General features: G+C 59.1%; 2 protein-coding genes across 2 annotated transcripts; both read left to right on the top strand.

Moving 5' to 3' along the window:
• Positions 1 to 7,285: 7,285 nt before the first annotated feature.
• LOC310899259 (uncharacterized protein) lies at positions 7,286 to 9,461 on the top strand (the record flags this gene model as incomplete). Its single annotated transcript, XM_083835477.1, has 3 exons — positions 7,286 to 7,523; positions 7,938 to 8,122; positions 8,791 to 9,461. 3 exons carry the CDS (start codon positions 7,286 to 7,288, stop codon positions 9,004 to 9,006), a joined length of 639 nt encoding a protein of 212 aa, XP_083691603.1. The 3' UTR covers positions 9,007 to 9,461.
• Positions 9,462 to 17,615: 8,154 nt separating this feature from the next.
• LOC310898745 (homeobox protein not2-like) lies at positions 17,616 to 22,671 on the top strand. The gene is made up of 3 exons (XM_083834156.1): positions 17,616 to 17,878; positions 20,779 to 20,987; positions 21,244 to 22,671. The coding sequence occupies exons 1-3, from the start codon at positions 17,692 to 17,694 to the stop codon at positions 21,400 to 21,402; spliced, it is 555 nt and encodes a 184-aa protein (XP_083690282.1). The 5' UTR covers positions 17,616 to 17,691; the 3' UTR covers positions 21,403 to 22,671.
• The last annotated feature ends 814 nt before the right edge of the window (positions 22,672 to 23,485 follow it).

Here is a 23,485-nt window from a genome sequence, read left to right as displayed (position 1 = left end):
GTTTCTTGTGTGAGCGTGCACCTGCTTGTGTGTGCATACACATCCATGTGTGTGCATGCACGTACAAGTGTGCGCATGCACAGGCATGCCCATTAATGTGTGTATATGCACTTGCTTGTGCGAGCGTGCACCGTTTGCAGCAGGAGCACCCCGCGACCCTGCACCCAGCAGACGGAGCGGTGCAAAGCCGCCGCAGTGCCTTGCACGGCGCCGTGCCCTTGGACACAGCCCCGGCGGCAGCAGCACCCGGTGGCCCCGCGGGGCTGTTCCGCAGCCGGGGTGCCACCAGGCCCTGCACCGCTTCCCCCTTCCTCTGAACACCCGGAGCCATTTCCCACGCAGCAAACGGGAGAGCGCACCCGGCCCCGCTCCTAATAAGCAATTAAAAACCTCCCCGGCGAGCCTAATAACCTCACCGCACGGCAAAAAAATCCGCCTCTCCCCGGCCCCTCAAGCAAGGTCACGCCGAAAAACCGTGCCGGGGCTGCTGCACCGTGCCGGTCGGGGTTTTTGGGGCGCTATCGCGGGGCGATCGCAGCCCCCCGGGGGCCAGGGCCCCGATGCCACCGCGATAAGGCTGGCGGCGGGGGCACGGGTCAGCGGGACGGGGCCGGGGCCCTGCTCTATCGGCCCCATCGCCGTTCCGCTCGGCCAGCGGTGGGGCACGGGGCCGATCCCCCCCCCACCTTGCGCTTATTTTTTTCTCTGCCCTGGCCCCATGCAAATTTCCCACTAAAATATGCCTGCGACGGGGACAACAACAAAAAAAAATAGATTTTTTTTTTTTTTTTCAGGGAATTTCTTATCGCCGCCGAGACGAACCGAAATCCAATTATACCTCCGGTGCCGGTGCCCGGCCCCGCTCCGCCGCCGCCTCTTATCCCTGCGCAGCATCTGCCTTTTATTTTTCCTTCCTTTGATTGTTTTTCCCCTCTTTTTTTCCCCCGCTGATTATCTTTCCCCTCGCTGCACCCCCTCCGCTGTCATTGCCCCGTAATTGTGTTTGTGCCCCCCCCAAACCCCTGCCCTGCCCGGTTTGCAGCTCTCGTTTATTCAACTTCAAATAAAAAAAAAAATCCTGCCAGCTTCATATTTTAGGCATAAAGAGGTTTTTAATTACCCCTGAATCAGTGTATTTTATTATTATTCCATCCCCTGAGCTGGGAAAGCTGCTGGGAAAAGCGGGGTGACGGGTGCTGCTCACCCCACAGGGTCACCAGGGGGGGTGTCCCCGCTGAGGGGGGCAAAGAAATTGCATTTAGGTGAATTAAATTAATTAACCCGTCCTGGGATTAATGGGGGCAAGGGATGTGCTGGGGAGGACCCCAAATCTCCGTCCAGGGACGGGGAGCACCCCAAATCCCCTGCCCACGGACGCACATCCCTCCCATAGCCGCGCTGCCCTGGAAATCGCACCCAAACCGCCCCAAATTTCGGGGACGGGTGGCCAAGGCCCTCTGCAGACCCCCACAGGGACAAATTTTGGGAAGGCTGCAAAGCGCCCCCCCCGCTACAGGGCTGCGCCGGCGAGCCCCCGCTTGCAAAACCCGGCTGCAAAAAGCCGGCTGCCCCCCGGGGTAGGGGGGGGGGGGGCTGGAGCTAAGACAAATAAAGAGTTCAAATGTGGAACGATTAAAAATAAAATAAAATAAAATAAATCGAAAGCGGGGGAGATAAGGCGCGGGCGCCCTCGCTCCCTATTTAACATTCATTGGATTGAATAATCAGGCCTCATTATCTCAAATTGTCTGCATATTTGCCCTCAAAATGCTAATTTGAAAGTTGGCTGCGAGCGCCGTCTGCCTATTTTGACTAAAATATTATTTTGCTTTATTGTGCATTGTTTGTAGCTCCAGGGGCATTTCCAGTTTCGAACCGAAAGGGGAAAAAAATCAAAAAAAAAAAAAAAAGGCCGAGGAAAAAAAAAAAAAAGAAAGAAAGAGAGAAAAAAAACTATCAAAGGCTGGCAGGGAGGGGACCTGGCGCGCCCCGCGCCGCCTGGAAATGGCATTTCCAGGCCTGCGAGGGAAATTCGAGGCGTTATCGGGGCCGGGAGGGGATGGACGGTTTATCGTTAATCTGGGGAAGGGAAATAGGAGAAATAATTCTGTTTTATTATTATTCCGGTTTTGCAGCGTGGCACGGCTCGGGTTGACCTTTCCGGAGACGCTGCTGCCTCCGTGTCCTTGTCCCCGCCGGGCTGAGGCACGGCGCAGCGGGGGTCCTCCGCCGCACCCCAGCAGGCGAGACCCAAAAACCGCGGGGCTGACCCCCAAAACCCTTCAGCGGTCCCCAAAATCTCCCGAAGGACCCCGAAACCTTACAGCTGCTCCCCGGGGGGGGAAGCGGCGACGCGGCGTGAGAGCAGAAATCTCTTTCCGTCGGCCCCCTTCCTACAAGTCAATCGATAGCTCATAATGCGGGAACGACGTCCCGAGCTGAAAACCCCATTCACGGCCGAGGATTAGGGGGAGCCAAGGGCAATCGCCTCGAAACCGCCTCAATCCGCCGTTAGCGATGCCGCCCTTCGCCCGCCGGCTTACCCACCACGCTGCCGCCCGTCCCCGGGGACGCGCCGCCGGTGCTGCCCCTGCCGCGGCGAGCTGCGAGCGCAGCGGGGGGATTAGCGGGGGGCCGCGGGGCCGGGGGCTCTCGGTCGCCCTTGTGTTGACAAAGCACGGCGGCAATCCCCCGCCATCAATTCTACTTGCGCCTCCGGGGCCGGCGATGACACTGCTTTTGACTTTCCGGGCAGATGGATGGGGTGGGAACGGGCCCTTCTTCTTTTGGGGTGCAGCACGGGGGGACCCCAGGGCGCAGAGCCCCCGCACCGTGCCCCGCAAGGAATAAATAACGGGATCCCGGGTGTCTTGCACCACTTTTCGCCCCGTTACCCCGTAGCCCACAGGTGGAGGAGGGCGCCCCTCCACCAGCCCATGGTCCCGAATTGATGTCGCCCCATAGGCAGCAAAGAAGTGCCCCTTTTTAGGGCTAGTTGGGGTTTTTTTTGAAGCTGGCTGCAGCCCCGATGCTGTCCCGGCTAGTGATGGGCTGAATTTGGCCACCGTGGGGGCTGCCAACGCGTGGGGTGCTGTGGTCACCATCCCCACGGGGTTTGTGCAGCTTTGGGAGCCACACAGCTTGGGATGGGCTCTGGGGCAGGTTCCAGCCCCAGGCTGGGGTCAGAGTCCCCGTCTGTGCCCCTAAAGCAGCCGCGCTGGGGGACAGCACCCCTGGGTGCCACAGCCACCCTCCTTGGGTCACCCTTGGGTTGCCGTCACGCGTGGTGGGACCGCACCCAGCTTCCTCCCGGAGGTGGCCCTCGCCTTCCTGGTGCCGCCTGGGGCTCAGCCGGAGGGCACGGGGCTGGTGGCGGCACCCGTGCGTGGAGAGGAGGCTGGGTGTCACCCGCCGCCGGGACCCCCTCTAGCCACGCAGTGTCCTGGGAGAAAATGCATGGCCTGGGGGTGTCCCACCTTAGGGTGTCCCGTCCCGTTGTGTCCCATCCTGGTGTGTCCCATCCCATTGTATCTCATCCCATTGTGTCCCATCCCACTGCATCCTGTCCTGGTGTGTCCCATCCAGGTTTATCCCCTCCTGGTGTGTCCCCTCCTGGTGCGTCCCACCCCATTGTGTCCCATTCTGGCATGTCCCATGCTGGCGTGTCCCACCCCGGGATGCCCCATCCCTGCAGTGTCCCACCCCACCGTCCCCTCCCGGGATGTCCCACCCCAGGGTGTCCCAGCCCCGCTGGGTGCCACCGCAGTGTCCCCCCCCCTCCCCGTGTCGCAGCGCGGTGGCGCAGCGGCCTCTGGCGGACAGCGGGGGAACGGCCCCGGCCGCTGGCACCCAGCGGGACCCCGCTCCTGGGGTCCTCCTGCGAACTGGGACCCTGCGAACTGGCATCCTGACTAACTGGGACCCCGCTAACTGGGATGCTCACTGACCAGGATCCCCTCTAACTGGGATCCCCAGTAACTAAGATCCGCACTAACTGGGATGCTCACCAACCAGGATCCCAACCAACTGGGATCCCCAGTAACTAAGATCCGCACTAACTGGGATGCTCACTAACCAGGATCCCAACTAACTGGGATCCCCAGTAACTAAGATCCCCGCTAACTGGGATGCTCACCAACCAGGATCCCAACTAACTGGGATCCCCAGTAACTAAGATCCCCACTAACTGGGATGCTCACCAGCCAGGATGTACACTAACTGGAACCCCAGTAACTGGGATATTCACTGATTGGGACCCCACTAATTTGTATGCTCTCTAGCTGGGATGCTCACTAACTGGGATGCCCACTAACTGGGATGCCCACTGACTGGGATGCTCACTAACTGGGATGCTCACTAACTGGGATGCCCACTGACTGGGATGCCCAGTAACTGGGATGCCCAGTAACTGGGATGCCCACTAACTGGGAGGCAACTAACTGGGGTGCCCACTAACTGGGGTGACCAATAACTGAGACCCCCACTAATTGGCATCCTGCAAATTAAGGGGTCTGCTAACTGGGATGCTTCCTAACTGGGCTCCTGATAAATAGGAAGCTGCAAACTGGGATCCCCAGTAACTGGGATCCCCACTTACTGACAGATGCTAACTGGGATCCCTGCTAACCAAGATCCTCACTAACCGCAATCCTACTGATTGGGGTTGTGCTAACTGGGATTGCACTAACTGGGATGGCTCTTAACTGGGACACTTGCTGGCTGGAATGCTCACTAACTGGGATGCTCATCGACACGTCTCCCCACTCAGGGGGATCCTGCTAATTGGGATGCTTCCCTTCTGGAAAGCTGAGTAACTGGGATGCCCCCCAACTGGGATCCCTGCTAACTGGAATGCCCGCTAACTGGGAAGCTCGCTAACTGGGATGCTCACTAACTGGGATATCCACTAACTGGGATGCCCACTAACTTATCCTGAGCCACCAACCCCACAAAAGCCCTGAAACAGAAATTGAGGAAGATTATGGAAAAATGACCCGGGCAGGCCCATCGCTGTGGGTGTCTGTAACCACCCTGCACCAAACCCCCAGCCCCTGATGCCGGGGGCCCTGACACCATGCCCTGAGCGAGATTCGTTTCCCCCATTAATTTCCCCTTATATTTTAGCCTGCGTCATAGCTCCGGATGATTTCATTTGCAGGAACGCCTCCGTCTGCTGAGGTTTTTAACTTCCCAGGGCTCCTGGGCAAGGAGATCCCCTTGAAACTGGCAGGGTATATAAATACATATATATATATGAAAAAAAGACTTTTAAAACATCCTGGCTTGTCACCGCAAGCAGAGCTCCTCGGGCACCTGACGGCAGCGGGCACCCCGGCTCTCCTCTGCTTTGTACGGGAATTTCAGCTGCACTGGTTAAAACACTGATTTCCCCTAAAAAAATGGGGTGTCCCCGGCCCCCAGCAGGGCCACTCCTGATGTCCCCTGGCCGGGGGGGGGGGGTGAGGTTGGAGGCCCCATCCCGGTGGGCAGACGGGGCAATCCACACCGTGCCCAGACAGCCGGGCCTGGGCTAATGACCAGCAATTGATATTAATTAGCTCAGGAGCTTCCCCCCTCCGACAGCAGGGCCTTGGGGCTCAGGATCAGGCAGGAGCCAGCCAGGTGCAACGCCCGGGTCCTGCTCACATTCCTGGGTCCAGACCTGGCTGAAGGAGGCAGTGACCCCCCCAAAAAAAGCCCTAAAAACCTCCCCCCTCCTCTCCGGGGCAGGATTTTCCCACCTGCCCGCCCCAAAGCACCACAGGGTCCCATCCCCGTGCGTCCCATCCGGTGTCCCCATTTCGGTCCCTTGTCACCCACATCCCACCCCCCCGGATGCTCTGAGCCCTGTAGGCAAAGAAAAACCCGGGGGGGGGGGGGCGGGGACCCCCACTTTTGGGGCCGGGGGTGTTTGCTCAGTGCCATCACACAGCTCCGCCAGGAGAGAGGAAAAAGGGAATTGAAAAAAAAGGGAAAGCACCTCCTAACCAAACACGCACCTTGCCGCGGCGGGGGCCTCCTGCCTTTTTATCTCGGCCCTTTCAAGGCCGTAATTAAGAACTAATAACGCCAAATCTGCCGCCCTTTCATCTCTGCCCCCCCCCCCCCCCCAGGGCCTTTATTTGCCCCTGGCCGCAGGGGCTGCGGGGTGGTGTCCGTGGGGCAAGCCGGGGATGGTGGCCTCGCGGTGGGTTTTGGGGTTTTTTGCTATAAAATACCAAGGGAGCCTTCAGCAGCCAGCCCCGTAGGGAGATGTGATCCCATCCCCACAGTCCCTATCCCCATACGGAGCCGTGATCCCGTCCCCACGGTCCCCAGCCCCATAGGGAGCCGTGATCCCATCCCCACGGTCCCCAGCCCCATACGGAGCCGTGATCCCATCCCCACGGTCCCCAGCCCCATACGGAGCCGTGATCCCATCCCCACGGTCCCCATCCCACGCAGCTGCTGATCCAAGGACGCTCCGCGATGCTCAGAGCCCCCAAAATGTTTTTTCCTCCGTGCCGTAGCGATGCCCCCGTTATTCCCAGCGCAGGATCCTGGCTCCCTCGGGAACACCGAGCAAGGGGGGGGGAAGCGGGGCTCAAAATGCCCCACAGGTGTGGGTCCTGCCCCCCCAGCTCCCCCCGCACCCCATTTCCTCCCCAATAAACCCGGTGGCGTCCTTTGACCGGGACGCGCTCCCCCGCCGGGCCGGGCCCGAGGTGTGACTTTTCCCAGCTCATTAGGAAAAGCCGCTGGGTTTTAAGCATCTCAGGCCCTAATGACCATCTGAATCCCATCAGCGGGGCCCTGCCGGGGGGGGGGGGGGACACGGTGAAGGGGGGGTGCCCACCTCTGCCACCGCATCCCCGGGTGTCCCCGGTCGTGTCCCTTCACCCGGAGGGCCCGGCCATGGCTGTGCCCCCCCCCCAAAAGCAGGGGTGCAGCCAGCTGAGGATGACGGGGGGGGTCCAAGATGTGCCCCCCCACACACCTCGAGTGTGGGGGGGGGGGGGGGGGGAGCAGCTCTGGTGGCTTCGGGGTGTCCCCCCCCCCCCAAACCCCGGGGGGCCGCATCCTGAAGCGGAGAAGGGGGGGGGGAGGCACAAACACGGTGGGGGCGGCTGCAGGGGGGGGTGTCCTGGGGCGGTCCCCGCCCGCTCCATCCCATCCCATTGCATCCCACCCATCCCATCCCATTGCATCCCACCCATCCCGTCCCACCCCACCCCATCCCATCCCATCCCCTACCCCCCCTCCCGGCCCTATAAAGCCTGGCTGTGCAGCCCCAGCAGCCCCCGCCATGCCGCCCCCGGCCCCGTCGCCCCCCTCCCGGCCCGGCCAGGCCTTCACCATCGCAGCCCTGCTGGGACGAGCCTCGCCCCCCCCGACCCCAACCCCGACCCCGACCCCAGCCCCGTTTTTGCCCCCCTGGGGACCCCTCCGGGACCCCCCCCCCGGCCCCACAACCCCTCCCCGGCCGCTCTGCGCCGCCTGCTGCGGACCCCCCCCAGCCTGGGCAGCTCGCCTGGGAGCCACAGGTAGGGTCCGACCCCCCCACCCCGGGGGGCTTGGGGGGAGGCTGGGGGGGGGGGGGTGTCCCCAAATGGCCACCTCCGTCCTTATCCCCCTGGGGACCCCTGCCTGCCTTCCCTTTTGGGGACGTTTGTGGGTGGGGGAGCTCCTTCCACCTCTTCTAGGGGACCCCCCCCAGGTCTTCAGGAGGAATTGGGGTGTGAGGAGAAACTCTCCAGACTGGGGAGTGTGAGGAGATCCTCTCAAAATGGGGGGGGGACACATATGGGGAGACCCCTTCTGCTCCCGAGAGGGGACAGCTCCCCACGGGGAGATCCCCTCTGCCTCCCCAGGGAGCCCCTCGCTCCAAGGGGGGGACCCTCCAGGGGATCCTACCCCCCCCCCACCCCAACCCACCCCTCTCCTTCCCCCCCCCCCAGGCTTCCTCCTCTCCAAGTGCTGCTTCCCCATCCTCAAGGCCAAGGCCGGCAAGGCCAAGCGGGTGCGGACCATCTTCACCAGCGAGCAGCTGGCCCGGCTGGAGCAGGAGTTTGCGCGGCAGCAGTACCTGGTGGGCGCCGAGCGGGGCCTGCTCGCCTCCGCCCTGCACCTCACCGAGGAGCAGGTGAGGGTCCGGGCAACCGCCGAGCTCCAGCAGCCCCCCCCGAAATTTCCCTCGGCGGGCTCAAGATGGGGGATCCCAAACCCACCAGGCTTTCATCCACGGGGCGTGGGGTTTTGGGGAAGTTCCCAAAAAATTTACATTAAAAGAGGGGGGGGGAAACTGAGTCACGAAGCGGCCACCCGCTGGAGGGGTTGAATTTATGTCAAATTTAAGGGTTTGGATCTTATCCCCCGCTGGCAGGCTCCAGCTCATCGGGGTGGGATCAGCTGCTGGGGGACAGCTTTTTTGTCACCTCGGGGGCAGACGGTGGCAGGGGACAGCAGTCCTGGACAGCCAGGGCCTGTGTAGGGTCCGGGCAATTTGGGGGGAGCCGTATAGGGCTTGGGGGAAGGGCTTGTAGGGCCCGGGAGCTTGGGGGAAGCCGTGTAGGGCCCCGGCACTTGGGGGGAGCTGTATAGGGCTCAGGGGGAGGCCATGTAGGGCCCAGGTACTCAGGGGGAGCCATATAGGGCCCAGGCACTCAGGGGAGCCATATAGGGCTCGGGGGAGGCTGTGTAGGGTCCAGGAACTCTGGGGAAGCCTTGTAGGGCCTGGGGGCACTGCCTTTGGCTGCTGGTCCGTGGCAAAGCCAGGTTCGAGCACCAAGCTCCGTCTTGTCTCTTCCTAAGGTGAAAGTCTGGTTCCAAAACCGGAGGATCAAGTGGAGGAAGCAGAGCCTGGAGCAGCAGCAAGCCAAACTGGCCAAGATGGGCCTGGCCGCCCCGCAGAGGAGCCCCGACTCGCAGAGCCACCGCGGCGAGGAGGAGCAGGACCTCCCGGCGGGGGCGGAGGGCCTCCAGGAGGCCGCGGCCCCCCCTGCACAGACTGTGGCAAAATGCTGCTGAGCCCGCCCCGCCGGGAGGTTTTGTTCCGTGTATTATATGTTGTTGTATCATAGCTGGCAAGGAGCGTATCTAATATATACCGGGCACCGGTTATTTTTGCAGTGCGAAAATAAATTATTTATGCGAGGCTGGGTTTAGAGGAGAAAGTGGCTGTGGCTGTTCCTGGGTTCCCCCGGGGGGCTGGGAGTCCTGCCCCGCTGTGGGGTGGATGGTTGGTTAACCCTTGCTGCCCGTGGGGTTCATCTTCCCTGGAGTAGGGGGATGTGAAAGGGGCTTGTCCGTGGGACCAAGTCCTGGAGCTCCGGGGGCACCCCACACACCCCACCCACTGTCAGCCCCCTTTCCTGGGCTCATCCCAAAGGCACCGGCGTGCTCAGATGCCTCCTTTGGCTCTAAAATCGCTCAGGACCTTTGCAGCCCCCCTCCGTCCCGCAGTCCGTCCACCTGCCTGTCTTTCCTGCCAGCAGAGTTCCCTTGCAACGCCCTGCTCTGCCTACAGCTCACAGCGAGCGGGGACCTGGGGCTGCAGCGATGGCATCCTGCTCTCTGCAGGAGCCAGGAAAATTGGGGAAAAACGGGGAAAAATCAGGGGCCCTGGACTTTGTAGAGGAGGGAAATAGGGAATCCCAGTTCCCTGCTAACCCTGCCTGGCGATGGGAAGGATGGGACCCGGGTAGAGATTTTCTGATGGCAGGTGAGAAACGGAGAGGGGACAACGCAGGGAGGGGAGCAGCGCAGGGAGAAGGGGATGATGCAGGGAGAAGGGGACGACGTGACGGAAGCTGCCCTTTGTTCCGGCTGTTTTTAGAGCCGGGATTAGCTGGCGTGTCTCAAAGAGCCCAAACTGTGCTAATGTCTTCACATGTCTGATGGGAGCCGAGGGCGCGCCGGCGGGTTTGACCCGCTAATCTGGCGTGCCGGTGGGTTTATTGCAATCATCCCCGAGACAACAGGGCTTACGGGGGTGTTTTAATATCGCCCGGCCGGGGGCCGAGCTGATTGAGAGAGTTAAGTTGTTCTCAGGACACGTTTAATCCCCTGGGAGCTGGCAGTGCTCAGCATCGGGCAGGATCGGGCCCTTTGGACCCGTCCCTGTGCCAGGCGATGCCCCTGCAGCTCAGGCAGCGTCCAACTGGGGAAACGGCTTTAATTAAAACTGATGGGCTTGATTGACTTTTTCAAATGCTCCGAGAGCTTGGCAAGGTTTTGGGCTGGATAAAATCACCTGGGACAGAGTCTTTGCTCCTTGTGTCCCCTGAGGGTCCTTCTGCCCTGCAGCCCACCAGTCCCTTCCCAAGACTGTGCACGGTACTGCTGTTTTTTCACCCATCTGGAAAAAAAAAATAAATGAAAAAAGGGTTGGTTAGTTGGTTTTCAGTGGCAGGTAATTACGAGGACGTGAGAACTGAGCAGCCTTATTAAGAGGATAAAGGCTCTCTGCTCAGGATTGCGGTGCCGAGCCCGCCCTAGCCAGCCCCGCTCGGTGCCTGCAGGTAGACGAGCCGGAGGCTGCTTGCAGGACGGTCGCTGGCTGTGCCTGGGTGGATTTATTTGCCCAGAGGAGCACGGTCTGCACACGGATGGATGGATGGAGGGATGGAGGGATGGATGGATGGATGCTGGCCTGCTGGCATGGATGAATAGGTGCGAATGGGTGGCTGGGTCAATGAGACGGGGTGGGAGATGGACGGAGAGATAGCAGAAGGGATCATCGGGCGGAGCTGCAGCCCTGCGGCTCCCCGTGCCCCCCGCTGTCCTTCCTGCCGGGATTATTCCTGCTGAGCGCACGGCGACGGCCGCGGTCTGTTTGCAGGGCCAGGTTTGCTCAGGGCAGTAGGAGTTAGCAGGGTGCTGGAGCAGCCACCAGCCACCAGATCCCTGTGTCCCGGGCTCTTTCCCAGGCACATTTGTGTCCCTTCCCCGAGCTGGCAGCCCCGTTCTCCTCCTCAGGCTGTCCCCTCACCCTCTCTTTTTGCTAAATGGGATTACGGCGTGCCGTGGAGGGGTCGGGGTGCTGGGGCCAGCAGCCTGCCGGCAGCAGAGGCTCAAGTCACGGGGCACCGGGGTCGGCCGTGCACGTTTCCCGGCTCCGTCTCGTCGTGTAATCTTGTTAAATGGTCAGGGAGCATTTCCCCCGCTTCTCCCTCCCCTTTAATTCCCGATTGAAACATCAAATAAAGCTTCCCGAGGCTGCCAGCAGCTCCACCTGCTCGGGGGAGAGGAAACACCACCGTGTCCCACCTTGTGCAGCCTTGTGGGGTGAATTCACCCCGCGCTCGCTTTGGGACACCTCGGATCGCCTGGCCCTGCTGGAGCGGCACTGACCGAGGGGCACCACGCTCCCAGCTGGCAAGCAGCGCCTGGCTGGTGCACGAAAACAGGGTGAAAATGGGGTGACCTGCCTGGAAACGCAGCTGCAGTGTCCCAAATCTCAGAGTTTAGGGGGTCGCACTCCTAAGGGAACTACCTGGGTTTGCCATGGGGCCCTGCCGCAGCCGCTGGTGCTCCTGGCCCTGCTCCTTCCCTCCTGGCCCAGCAGCGGAGCAGCTCCCTCCATGCCACAGGGCTCCGAGGAACCTGTCTGGTTCGTTTCGCTGGGACGAGCAGCTGGGGAAAAGAGAAAAACAAAGAAAAAATCAAAGAAAACTGCACCATTGGTCATGGGGGTTGGTACAGAGCCCAGAGCCCGAATTTCCCTGCAAAGGGGGATCCCAGGATGGTTTGTGGGGACGTTCCCAGGAGGGTGCTGGTGTGGGCAAGCCCCCTCCGACTTTCAGGAGAACAGCTTTTTATCCTGCTTGTCTTAACCCCTCATTTTTCCTTCTGCAGGCCGGAGCTCAGTGGAGGGACCACTTCAGCAGCCCCTGGGGGCTCCCTGGTGCTCACGGGGAATGGTTTTTTTTGGGGGGGGGGAGGCTGATTTTATTATAAAACTCGATCGCATTCAATCAGGTCCCTCCTGATGGGGTGGGGTGGATGAAATAAGGGAAAACGTGGGAGGTGCGGGACTGGCGGTGGGATAAAGCGTCCCCTGAGTGCCGAAACACCCCGGGGCTTGGGCTGCCCTCGTGCCTCAGTTTCCCCAGCCGCAGAGGCTGGGAAATGCAGCCTCAAACTCTCGGACCGTCCCCTCGACACCCCGCACCCCTTGCCGGGAGCCCAGCAGGATGCGACCCCCGCTCTGCCCCGTCCCTTTCCCCCCCCGCTCCCTCTCTATTGATTTAATAAGATGGAGGGGAATTAACGGGGCCGGAGCGTCGGAATAATGAAAGATGAACAAAGGGGCAGCGCTAGCAAAGATGCTGCCAGCTTTTAATGATGAGGCCGGGCAGATCCCCCGCTAGCTGTCCCTTTGGAGCGGCGATTAAGAGCACGCTGTTGTTGTTAAGGCAGGGAGATAAATCCCCGCACCGTTTCTGATGTGATCAGCCGGGGCTTCTCCCTACAATTTGTGATCCTATTGTGGACGGGTGTTTGCCCTGGGCAAGGAGAGTCTGGGAACCACTTATGAACCATCCTTTGGTCATTAGCCTCCTCATTAGGAGAGAACAATGTCGGGGAGAGAAGATAATTGAAGGGGGCAGCGGGCTGATGGCGCACTCAGGACCGTCCCAGGGCTGCCTCGGTGCCGGGCCGGTTTTCTAATTCCCAATTAATTGGGAATGCGGGGCTTCGGGGTGCTCCTCGTCCTCGCAGCTTCGGGGCGAGCTGGTGGCGAGTTGTGACGAGCATTTTGGGGTCCCCCCGGACACTCAGCAGCCAGCCTGCTGCAGCCCCCCAGGGCTCCGTCCCACAGTTTTTGGGGCAGGACCGGCTGTATCCCGCAGTTTTTGAGGCAAGACCTGCTGTATCCTACAGTTTTTGGGGCAGGACGTGCTCTATCCCGCATTTTTTTTTGGGGGGGACAGGACCGGCTGTGCCCCGCAATTTTAGGGCAGGACCTGCTGTACCCTGCAATTTGGGGGGCAGAACCGGCTCCGTCCCGCAGTTTTTTGGGGCAGGACCTGCTGTACCCCGCACTTTTTGGGGTAGGGCCGGCTGCACCCCACATTTTTGGGGGGCAGGACCGGCTGGAGCACGGAAAGCCCCCGGGGACCGGCTCGGGGAGCAGCAATCCCTCAGGATGCCTGACATTATCAAGTGCTAATGAGAGCTGGATGGGGCTGAGGTGCTTTGCAGCCCATTACCCCAAATTAACCTGACAATGCGGCCGGGGCCAGCGTCTGCGGGCCGGCTGGGTTGTGTATTGCCTGTCTGGGGCCGGGGGCCGGGAGGATGCTGCCCTCTGCCTTCCCCCAGCAAGCGGGGGCCCCCAAAAAAGAGCATCCCCCTTCGGCAGGCTCGGTTTCGGGGGCCTGCAGCCAGCGGCCGGGGGGACGGCGAGGGGACAGGGGGAGAGGAAAATCCCCTTCGCAGGACGGTGCCTGGCACATCTTTTCTCGGAGGAAACACCCTCCCAGCTCCTCCTTTCCTCCATCCTTTCCTGGATGATTTCCATCCACCATCCTTCCTCCATCCCATCCCGTCCGTCCTTTCCTCCCCGCGCTGCCGCTCGCGCGGGGCTCTCGCAGCCTGGCCAGTGGCCAGTGGGGCAAACTGGGGGCCAGCAGCATTTGCCCCGCAGCCGGCAGCCACCCCCGGGGGGGTGCTGGGCGATGCGGGGAGCTGGCCGTGCTCCCGCTGCCGTGCCACGCTCCCAGATGCCATCGCTCCCATCCTCTCCCCGGTTTGGGTCTGTTACTGGCACCTCGCAAGGTGCTGAGGGTCCCGAAGGCCAAGTGTTTGGTGGCCACATCCCTGCTGCAAGCGGGGCTTGCCAAGGGCAACCGGCACCAGCGCCGTGCTCTGGAGGTCTCTGCGCCTCCCCGGGACCTTGGTCGAGGTGGCAAAGCCACCCCCGTGTCACAGCCCAGCACCGGCACAGCTCCCCGGGGAGAAAGCACACATGAAAATAACACCTGGCCCAAGGAGCTTCTCTCTAGATGTTGTGATGAGGGGATGGACACCTCGGTTATCCCCCAGGGAGAGACCCCGCGTCGCTTTGTGCAGCGTGCACGAAGCCCAGCTCCCCTCTCCCCACTGGGGGGATCCGTTTGGGGAAGGGGGAGCCACCAGCTCCAGGAGTCCCCCATTTGAGGACATTCCCCGCCGCCTTTCCGCGGGCGCCACCGCGTCCCCGCTTTGGGGGATGTTGGGTTGTTGGGATCCTGGAGAAGAGGCTGCAAAAATCTGGCACGGGGGTAAAGCCGGCGCTCGGCACCCCGCTTCTCAGCCCATTTTTGTTGCTTTAAAGCAAAAGGCCCGGGCTCATCTTCTCCCCGCTAGGCCCTGCCCCAGAGGACGCTCAGCGCCGGGGCGATTTTCTGCCCCTTGCGGGACGCCACGCGGGTTACCAACGCGCCGAGCCCCGCTCCCATTTCCTCGTGTGCTTGCTGTGGGTTTTGGGGGAATAATAAAAAAAAAAAAACCCACTCCATCTTTTCGCCCACCGGGAAGGCCTGAGGCTCGAGGCGGGTGGCGGCCGGAGCCCGGCAGAGGCTAGGTGCGAAATTTCGCACGGGCGAACGAGCGAGGGCGGCGAGGGCGCCCAGGGCGAGAGGGGGCAGAAAAAGACATGGGGGGGGGGAGCGGAGGAGGAGAGAAAGCAGCAGCCGAGGAGAGACAAAAATCCCCGGAGCAGCGACCCGGTTTGAAGAGCGGGGCGTTTTCTATGGGGGGATTGTAAAATGCGCTCTCTCTTTTCCCCTTCGCAGGGGGGAACGAGGGCCCCCACTCTATCTGATAGTCATTAGCATCAATTAGCCCCGTTTGAAGTAGGCAACATCTTTGTCCCCGTGCGAAAAAGAAATAAAAAAAACCTTTCAGGGAGCCCATAATAACATCTGGAGCAAGGAGAGGCTGAGCTCAAGTTCCCCACTTTCATCTCTTGCCGAGGTACTTGGAATGTTAATGCAGCCTCATTCTTTAATGGAGTTATCAGGAAATGCTTTTCACCCCCTTCCCTTTGCTCAGGGGGGATGTTTACAAAGGGCTGGGGGCTTTTTTTTTGTTGTTTTGTTGTTGGGATTTTTTTTCCCCCCCTCCCCTCCCCTTCAGAGGCTTCCCCCTCCCCTTTTATTTTCTGCGCTCTTGAAAAACAAAACTGGGGGGAAAAAAAAAAAAGAAAAGAAAACACCCCCCCAAAAAATAAAAAATAAAAGAGGATCAGGGTCCATCCTTTCATCTCCCCCTCGCAGCCCCTGCAGAAGCTCCTGCGGACGGGGTGGGCCGAAGGGGCTCAACCTGCCCTGCTCGGCCTGGCTGCTGGGTGCTACATTTCCCAGCTCGTTACCAGCGGGTGAAAACTTCCAGCTTTTTAACCCAAACGCATTAGCTGAGCACACAGCACTAATGGGCAACGGGGCGCCTCGTTAGGCGGCTCGAGCGGGAGAGGCATTCTGCCGTGTCCGTCCGTCCCTCCGCCTCGCGGTCCGTCCGTCCGTCCGTCCATCCATCCTACTCACCGGCAGCATCCCACCACCGCCCTTCTGCCCATCCCAAAGCCTTGCAGGGTAGAAACGCCGATGGGCAGAGGGTCTCTCCCGTCTCTTCCCGTGGGGAGCCAAATAGTGGCATTTCTGACTTCCTAGAAGGAGAAAAAAATAATAATTAAGAACGTTAAAAAAAAAATGGCCAGGAAAGCTCATGTATAACCGCGTTTTAATCCACGTTTTAATTTGGGCAAAGCAGGGCCAGGAGCTGTGAATCCCTCGCACCTTCTCCTCGGTGGAGTTGTTTTTTTTTGTTTTTTTTTGGGGTGGGGGGGAGAGGTTTCGGCGCTCGCCCAGCTTTGAACGTGTGATTTCAATTAGGTGCACGGCTGCCCGCCAGCAGGGCCGGGGCCGCGTGTTTGGACAGGGGGCAATAAAGCGGCAGCTGTATTTATTCACCGATTTTGAAGCCGTCGTGGAAGGCAGGATGCTAAACGGGAGGAAAAAAAAAAAAACGCGTTTCAAAGGCGAACGCGAGGGATTCCTTTGTCCCACCCGGAGGCTCCCGCAGCCATCGCCGGGGTGCTGCCACACCAGCGGGGGAATCGACGCCAGCCCTTCGAAAAGGAAATCAGCCCCCAAATTTCCTTGAAACGCCCCAATCGCTTAAAACCCCGAGCTGCTCCTTCGCGGGGAGGTCCATTTCTCTGGCTTGGGCGATGGAAAGGAAGTTCGGAGTGTGAGCAACCTGCACGGACCCCCCCGTTTAGGGCAGGGTTTGCCACAGGCGCACGCTTAGGGCTGGGTTATTAAAGCCACGGGGGATTTCGGCTCCGTGTTCACAACCCGATCGCTCCGGTCTGGGGATTTCTCTGCGTTCGCACGCGGCAAAACGAATTTCGGGTGTCGATTCTGGAGGCGTCCGCGCCGGCTGCGGGTTTCCATCGGCTCCGGGGGGGGCGTCACACGGGGGGTGCCACCCACACCAGACCCCAAAGCACGGTCACACGCCTGGGCGAGGATGGTGTTCCCGTGTCCCCAAGGCGAGGGGGGGGGTGCACGGCCCCAAACATCCCCCCAGCCACGTGTACCCCGTGCGCAGGGGGCGATGCTCCGCCGGCACGCGTGGCTGTGGGTTTGGGGTGCCCCGGGGAGAGGTGTGGGACGGGGCCGGCGTCCGGGGGGCGTCCGTAGGGGAAGGGGTGGGTGGCAGCGGAAAGAGGGGGGCTGGAGGGTGCTGGTGGGGAAAAAGGGGGGTCGGGGGGCGAGGAGGGGAGTTGGGGAGGGTTTGGGGAGGGAAGGGTTGGTTTGGAAGGAGGAGCGTTGGGGTACGCGGGGGTGGGGTGGCCCTGGGGGCATCGGTTTGGAACGGGGGTGGCGGGGGGTGATACGATGGAAGGCGGGGTGTTGGGGGGGGGTGATTTCGGAGGGAGGTTTTTTTTTTTGGGGGGGGGTATTTTGGAACAAGGGGTGTCAGGGGGTGTTATTATGGAAGGAGGGATTTGGGGGGTGTTATTTCGGTCGGAGGGCGGTCAGAGGGCTGTCATTTCAGGAGGAGGGGTTTTGGGGGGGTGTTATTTTAGAAGGAGGGGTTTCGGGGGGGCCGTTATTTCGTAAGGAGGGGTGTCAGTGGCTGTTATTTTGGGAGGAGAGGTTTTAGGGGGGTTGTTATTTCGGGAGAAGGAGTTTTGGGGGGTGTTTTTTCGGGAGGAGGGGTTTTGGGGGAGTGTTATTTCCGAAGGAGGGGTTTTGGGGGGTGATTATTTGGGGAGAAGGGGTGTCTGGGGGGGGTGTTATTTCAGAAGGAAGAGTTTTGGGGGGGCTGTTATTTCAGGAGGAGGGGTTTTGGGGGCTGTTATTTCGGGAGGAGGGTTTTAGGAGGGTTGCCATTTCGGGAGGAGGGGTTTGGGGGGGTTATTTGGGGAGAAGGGGTTTTGGGGGGCTGTTATTTCAGGAGGAGGGGTTTTGGGGGGTGTTATTTCGGGATCAGGGCTGTTGGGGGGGCTGTTATTTGGGGAGGAGAGGTTTTGGGGGCTGTTATTTCGGGAGGAGGGCTCTGGGGGGCGTTGGCCCGGCCGGGGGGGCGGGGGGGGTGTCCGTGCGGCCCGGAGGTGTGGGGCAGCCCCCCCGCCCCCGTTTTGCATACGGGAGCGCGCCCCTTCCCCGCCGCCCCATATAAACCCCTGGGGCCGGCTGCCGGCAGCAACCTCGGGCCATGCCGCCCCCCAAGACCCCCGGGACCCCCTTCCACATCGAGGCGATCCTGGCCGCCCCCCCCCGGCCCGGCCCCGCCGCCCCCTGCCCGCAGCCCCCGAGCTGGCCGGGGCCGGGGGCGCTGCCGGGGGCCTGGGGCTGGGGCTGGGGCTGGGGCTGGGGCTGGGGCTGGGGAGGCAGCGGCGCAGGTGAGAGGGGATCCGGGGGGGGGGACACCGGGGGGCTCCCTGCTCCCCAGCCCCGTGTCGGGGGGGTGAGGGGGTGGCCGGCCCCCCCAAAATGCCTTTTTTCCACCGCTGCGGCCGCGGTTTCATCTCCTGCAGCCTCTCGGCCGACCCCCGGGTTAAAAGGGCTGGGCTGGAGGAAGGGAAGGGGGGGGGGGCGAGGAAAAAATCCCTAAGAATTATTTTTCCCCCTTCTCACTCAGCAATTATCAGCCATGTACCCCCGTCAATAACCGGTTGGGGCGAAGCCAGCCCCTGGTGGGATTTAGTCCCTCCCGGTCGCTTTGGGGCACGGGAGAGCCCCCTTGGCTACGCCTAGCCCCCGACCGAGGGCTGCTTCAGTGGATGGAACTGATTTTTTTTTTCCTTCCCACCCACGAAAAAAAAAGTAGGTCAGAGGTTGGACTAGGTGATCTTGGAGGTCTCTTCCAACCTAGGTGAGTCTGTGATTCCACAACGCGTGGTGCCCTGCCGTGTTCCCCAAAGCCCTGGGTCCCGCTTCTCCCGCAGCCGCCCTGGGCTTTGGGACCCCTTTGGGACCCCTTTGGGACCCCTGGCAGCAGTTTCGCAGCACCTGGCCCCCACAAGCGGTCGTGTTCCTAGTGAGCACCCGGCGAAAATGTGGGTAAAATTTATGCCGCGGTTATGGGTGATGCTAACCCAGCACGCCCTGTGTTCTCGGGGAGGGACACGGTAAGTTTCTGCTCAGAATCGTTAATTTACTTTGAGGCAGTGCCTCTCTGCAGGGTAGCTGCCCCCTTCTTTTTCTGGAAGTTGTCTGTATTCAGAGCGTGTTTCTCTGTTGCACAGGGAAAACCTGCAGCCAAGCACAGAGTTTTACCTGTACTGGGACCTCTAGCCCGATCCTGACAGCTACAATATTCAGACACCAAAAATACTTGCTATCTGGATCTTTTTTTTAGCTACTTAGTAGAACTATTTAACCTATTAATTCTTTTACTGGGCAGCATCTTTATAACTACGTATGTCACTCGATGTGTTATATCAAATATACAGATATGAAAATATAGTTAATTGTATTACATATACAGATAGGAAAATATAGTCGAACAGTCTGCAGAACTATTTCCACAAAGTATTTCACTTGAAATCACACACACTATTATCCCAAGTACCAAAACAGGGAAAAAGGCTGACCGGTGAAATTATCTGAGTGCTGAAAATAGTGTAAGTGTGGTTAGGGTTGTTGAGCTGGCACAAATCCTTGCACACACGCAGAACTTACGCACAATTAATGAGACGAAGTAGGTCAAGGTGCCCGTTTGTGCCTGGAGAATGTCTCAGTCATTACAGGGTAGGAATCGGCGTCGTTCTTTACAGCATGTCCCTGAAAGACAAAGGAGTTGTTGGTTTTCCAAGACCTGTTACGCCGCCGAACGGCCGGTGGCTGTCCTTGCCGCACCCTGGTGACGCCGTGCGGTGACACCGGGCCCCCACGGGCTGCCAAATCCAGCTCCTGCTCAAAGCTGAGCCAATATCCCCCCGCCAGGTCGCATTGCCTGGGGGCTGAGATTTCGGAACGGTGCTGGCTGTGTTACTGCCCTGATCCTGCGCACGCAGGCTGCGTGGTTTTCTTTCCATCCAGGAAAGCCCCACTGGCTTTAAAAGCGGGTTCTCATCCTTGAAGCGTGTCTGAGTGTTGGCAGGACAGAGGCTGCCGTAGCATCAGACGTATCTTGCCAGGTTCCTGACACCTTCGCCGAGTGTATTTTGATACCTGGGGGTGTTCTCCTGGCCCCAGTTACCACCAGTGACCAAGGTTCTCAACTGTGTGCACAGGTCCCGCTGCCTGGAGCCTTTCTGGGGCTCAGAAGAGGAGCAGAGGTCCCCGATCCAACAGCCTGGGGACTCGACCGTCCCTCAGTGCTTTACACCCAGCGGTGCAAAGCCCCCACTAATGTACCTGTGTGTGCTATAACTCCAGCACCAGCATCTTGGATGCAAAGTTTCCTATCTTGACAGCTGCTGCCCCCTTTGCTCGGTCCTTGACTGAGGTCTCTGCAGTCCTGGCGGTGACACCGGGGACATCTGGCTCGTGGGAAGGTCCCTGGGGGGACAGGGCTGGCTGCAGACATAGACCTGGGGGTCACAGCCTCACTCCTCTTCATGGAGACGTGTTCAACTCAGGATCTGTGCGGGCAGGATGAGAGATTTAGGACCAAGACGCAGCACTGCTCTTAGGCTGGTGCCAGCAGATCCTGTGATGGTGGTGCTGTTTTGGGTGTTAATTAGGCAATTATCGTTATCATCAGGCCACAACTAGACAGAGAGCAACACAACGCAGAGAGCAGATCCCGCTGATGATGTTCTGGCTCCTTCACCCTGCTGAGGGACTGGGATGAGGAGGTGAGGACCTGCTCTGGGAGCAGCTCTCCTGCATCGGGCCAGCTTCAGCATCTTCCCCCTGCTTCTGGCTGGCTGCAGGTGCCGAGGGAAGGGTAGGAGCAGGGGGCTGACGTTGGCAAAACCTCCCCATGAGGCACTTGGGATTAGGGACTTCGGGGGTGGAGGTGGCATTTTTGCATTCAACAGCTCCTGATGGACTTTATAATGTTACAAGGATCCTGTAAAAGGGCTAAAGCCTGCTCATATCGAGTGCTGCCTGATTTCTTTGGGTCTGGCTGCGTGTCTAGGACTGTTCTAGGTTGTACCTGCCTGTAGGGACGTCCCTGCTTTGCTTTTTGTGCTACTTCCTCGCAACCCCCTTCGGTGCAGTGTGCTGCGGGGCAGCTAGCTGAGTTTGGATTTCAGCTAGAGCAGAAGCAAGCAGGGCACGGCACTTGCCACGGGGCTGGAGGAACGGCCTCGACCGTGCAGACCGCTTCAATCCCCGTTTCTTGCAGGTCTGGAGTTGTCTCACTGCGTAGGGACCGATCCCCTGGGCCCCGCTGGGCCCTGGAGGTCCGGGGGGCCCTGCAAGATGAAGAGGGTCCGCACGGTCTTCAAACCAGAGCAGCTGGAGCGGCTGGAGCAGGAGTTCCTCAAGCAGCAGTACATGGTGGGCACGGAGCGAGTCGACCTGGCTGCAACTCTGCATCTCACGGAGACTCAGGTAAGAGACGGGGCAGCTGGGGACGATCCTTTTTATTATTTATTGTTTTTTTTAAGAAGAGCAAAAAACATTTAGGTGCGCAAAGCTGTTTGCGTGGGAGTTCGAGCTGGGTAGGACTAATGTAGAGTATTAAGATCCTCTGGAGACAATTGATGCAGTATGGATCCTTGCACGACACCGGATCTGAAGTTTTTCTGCTCTTCCCAGTATGTTTCTGAAGACCTCGGGCTAAGCTGTTGTGCCGTTTTCCTGCTAGGTGAAGGTCTGGTTCCAGAACCGGAGGATCAAATGGAGGAAGCAGAGCATGGAGCAGAAGAAGGCGAAGCTGGCGCAGTTTGGGGTGATGCAGCCCGCCTCCGCAGACTCGACGGACGTCAAGGACCGTGAGGAGGACACAGTGGACGTTGAGCTTTGAGCAGCTGATGGGATTCCGCTGCCACTGTTGTTTTTGCAGATGTGCCTGCGGGACAGAGGTGTACTGGGGGTGCAAGCATTTCTGTGCTTGCTTGGTCCAAGGTAGACTTAAACCTCTCAGTCTGAGGGAACTGCAGCTGGCTGGGACGAGCCCCCCAAGTGCAGAGACCCCTCTTTGGTAGCCAGGTACCTGGGGTTCATCGCCAGGCCAGCTGCAATGATGGCGCCATCGTCACGGCAAGGCGTGTGATCTCGTTTGCTGTTGAAGTGCCAGGGAGCACAAACAGTTTCCAGTAGAGAGGCTGGGGTGACAATCAGGTGGTGTCCGTGAAGGCTGTGAGCGTGAGGGCATTTGAACGCAGGGTGTTGCAGGTGACCGTGTGCTCCCAAGAGGGAAACCTGCGCTGGGAGGAGAATCAGCCCTGGTCGTTTCTCCTGGACATCTCGATTCCCATGTTTGATACTGAGATCACAACAAAAAAAAAAAAAAGTGAAAGTTGTAAAGTCCTTTGCTCCCACCCGTAGTATCTTTATTCTTGTCATAATCGTATTTATGCTCATATATTATCCTTGCAGTATGATGAACAGGGTCTGGGCCTGCCCCTGGAGCAGAAGTGCCTCCTGTCCTGTGCCTTGCTGTATTTTGCCTTCGTTTTGCCTTCCAAACCCCTGTGGGTCTCTCAGCCTTCCGACACTGCCTTACCCTCCACGGTGTGTGCATGCTGCCGCAGCGGGGAATAAGGGGCTCCTCCGGCTTGCTGAGGCGCGGGGATCGGGGCTGTTATAAAACAGCAGCTTTCCAACACCTCTGCTGGTTCAGACGGCCCCCTGCCCTCGGCCAGATGTGCTGATCCCGGCCCAGACGGCAGCTGCTCTCTCCTCTCCTTACACACCACGGCGCAAGCAGCACCCGGAGCGCCTGGCGAGCACATCTGTAACCACGCGCTGTTGTATGGTGGGTGGAAGGGCTCTGAGGGGCTGGGACTAAATAATTGTTTGGGCTTTCCTGTCTGTTTTAGTAATGCTTTGGGGCTGGTGTCCACACCAGCAGCAGCTACGCACGCTGGCTGTCACCTTGCAGTCCCAGTGCGCCGCGAGCTCAGGGTAATTCATTGTGCCTCCTCCTGACCCACAACACTGTATATCACTTTACTCTTATATTGTTATTTATAGAAATAAGTTTTTTTTTTCTTGGTAAGTGTTATTTATTTGATTTGTTTCTTAATAAAAATAGCGTATTTTAAAAAAGAAATGGGACTGGGTGGGGATGGCAGGGTTTGGCATCACCTTGGTTTCTAGGTGGGCAGCGATGCCTTGGTGGCTTCTTGCCCCACAGCTGCCGAGGATGGGCTGTCCATCCTTTTTGTTGTGCTTGGTTTTCTGTGTTTCCCGGGAAACTGATTTAAAAAAAAAATAAAAAATGGAAACCTCCTAATAAGACTCCCGTTGTCAAAAAGTAACAGCCGCTTTCAAACAGCAGAAGACATCAAAATGTGCTTTCCTCTGACCCATTCTCATTCCTGACATGCCAATACAAACACAAGCATTTCCCCCTCACACACTTGTGTGTTTGCTGGTAAACCTGCGCACTGACCTCGGCTTGAATACTTGGAGTTGAGCAAGGGCAGCTTTTAAACTGATGAGCTGAAACTTAACCTGTGAGTAAGTGTCAGAAAGCAGGGGGGAAACATTTCCAACCACTTGAATTTTAATGTGAAATTTATTCAAACAAAAAAAGCACGTGTTTCCATCCCACCCCCCCTTTTTTTTTTTAATGGAAATTGATAGCCCATGTTAAGGTTGAAAGTAGATATTTTTTGTCCAATTCCTGCAGAATTGGGACTGCATTTATAGTAAGAAATGCCACATTGGGTTAGCATGGGCAGAAAGGGTTGGGGCATGGCTCAAGCTGGTATGACTTCCCACTGAAACCTTACAGAAAGAGGACACATAGCGCTATTATTACATTAATGGCTACTCTTGCTGCTGTTAGCGTGAGTATGCTATTAAAATAGTAGTCAAAAGGTAGCATTTATTCACCTGTGCACGCGTCCTTGTCTGCAGGACTGCGGGCATGGCTTTGC

Source organism: Anser anser (assembly GCF_964211835.1).
Source record: "Anser anser genome assembly, chromosome: 4".
Classification (NCBI taxonomy): domain Eukaryota; kingdom Metazoa; phylum Chordata; class Aves; order Anseriformes; family Anatidae; genus Anser; species Anser anser.
This window is presented reverse-complemented; position numbering and strand designations above follow the sequence as displayed.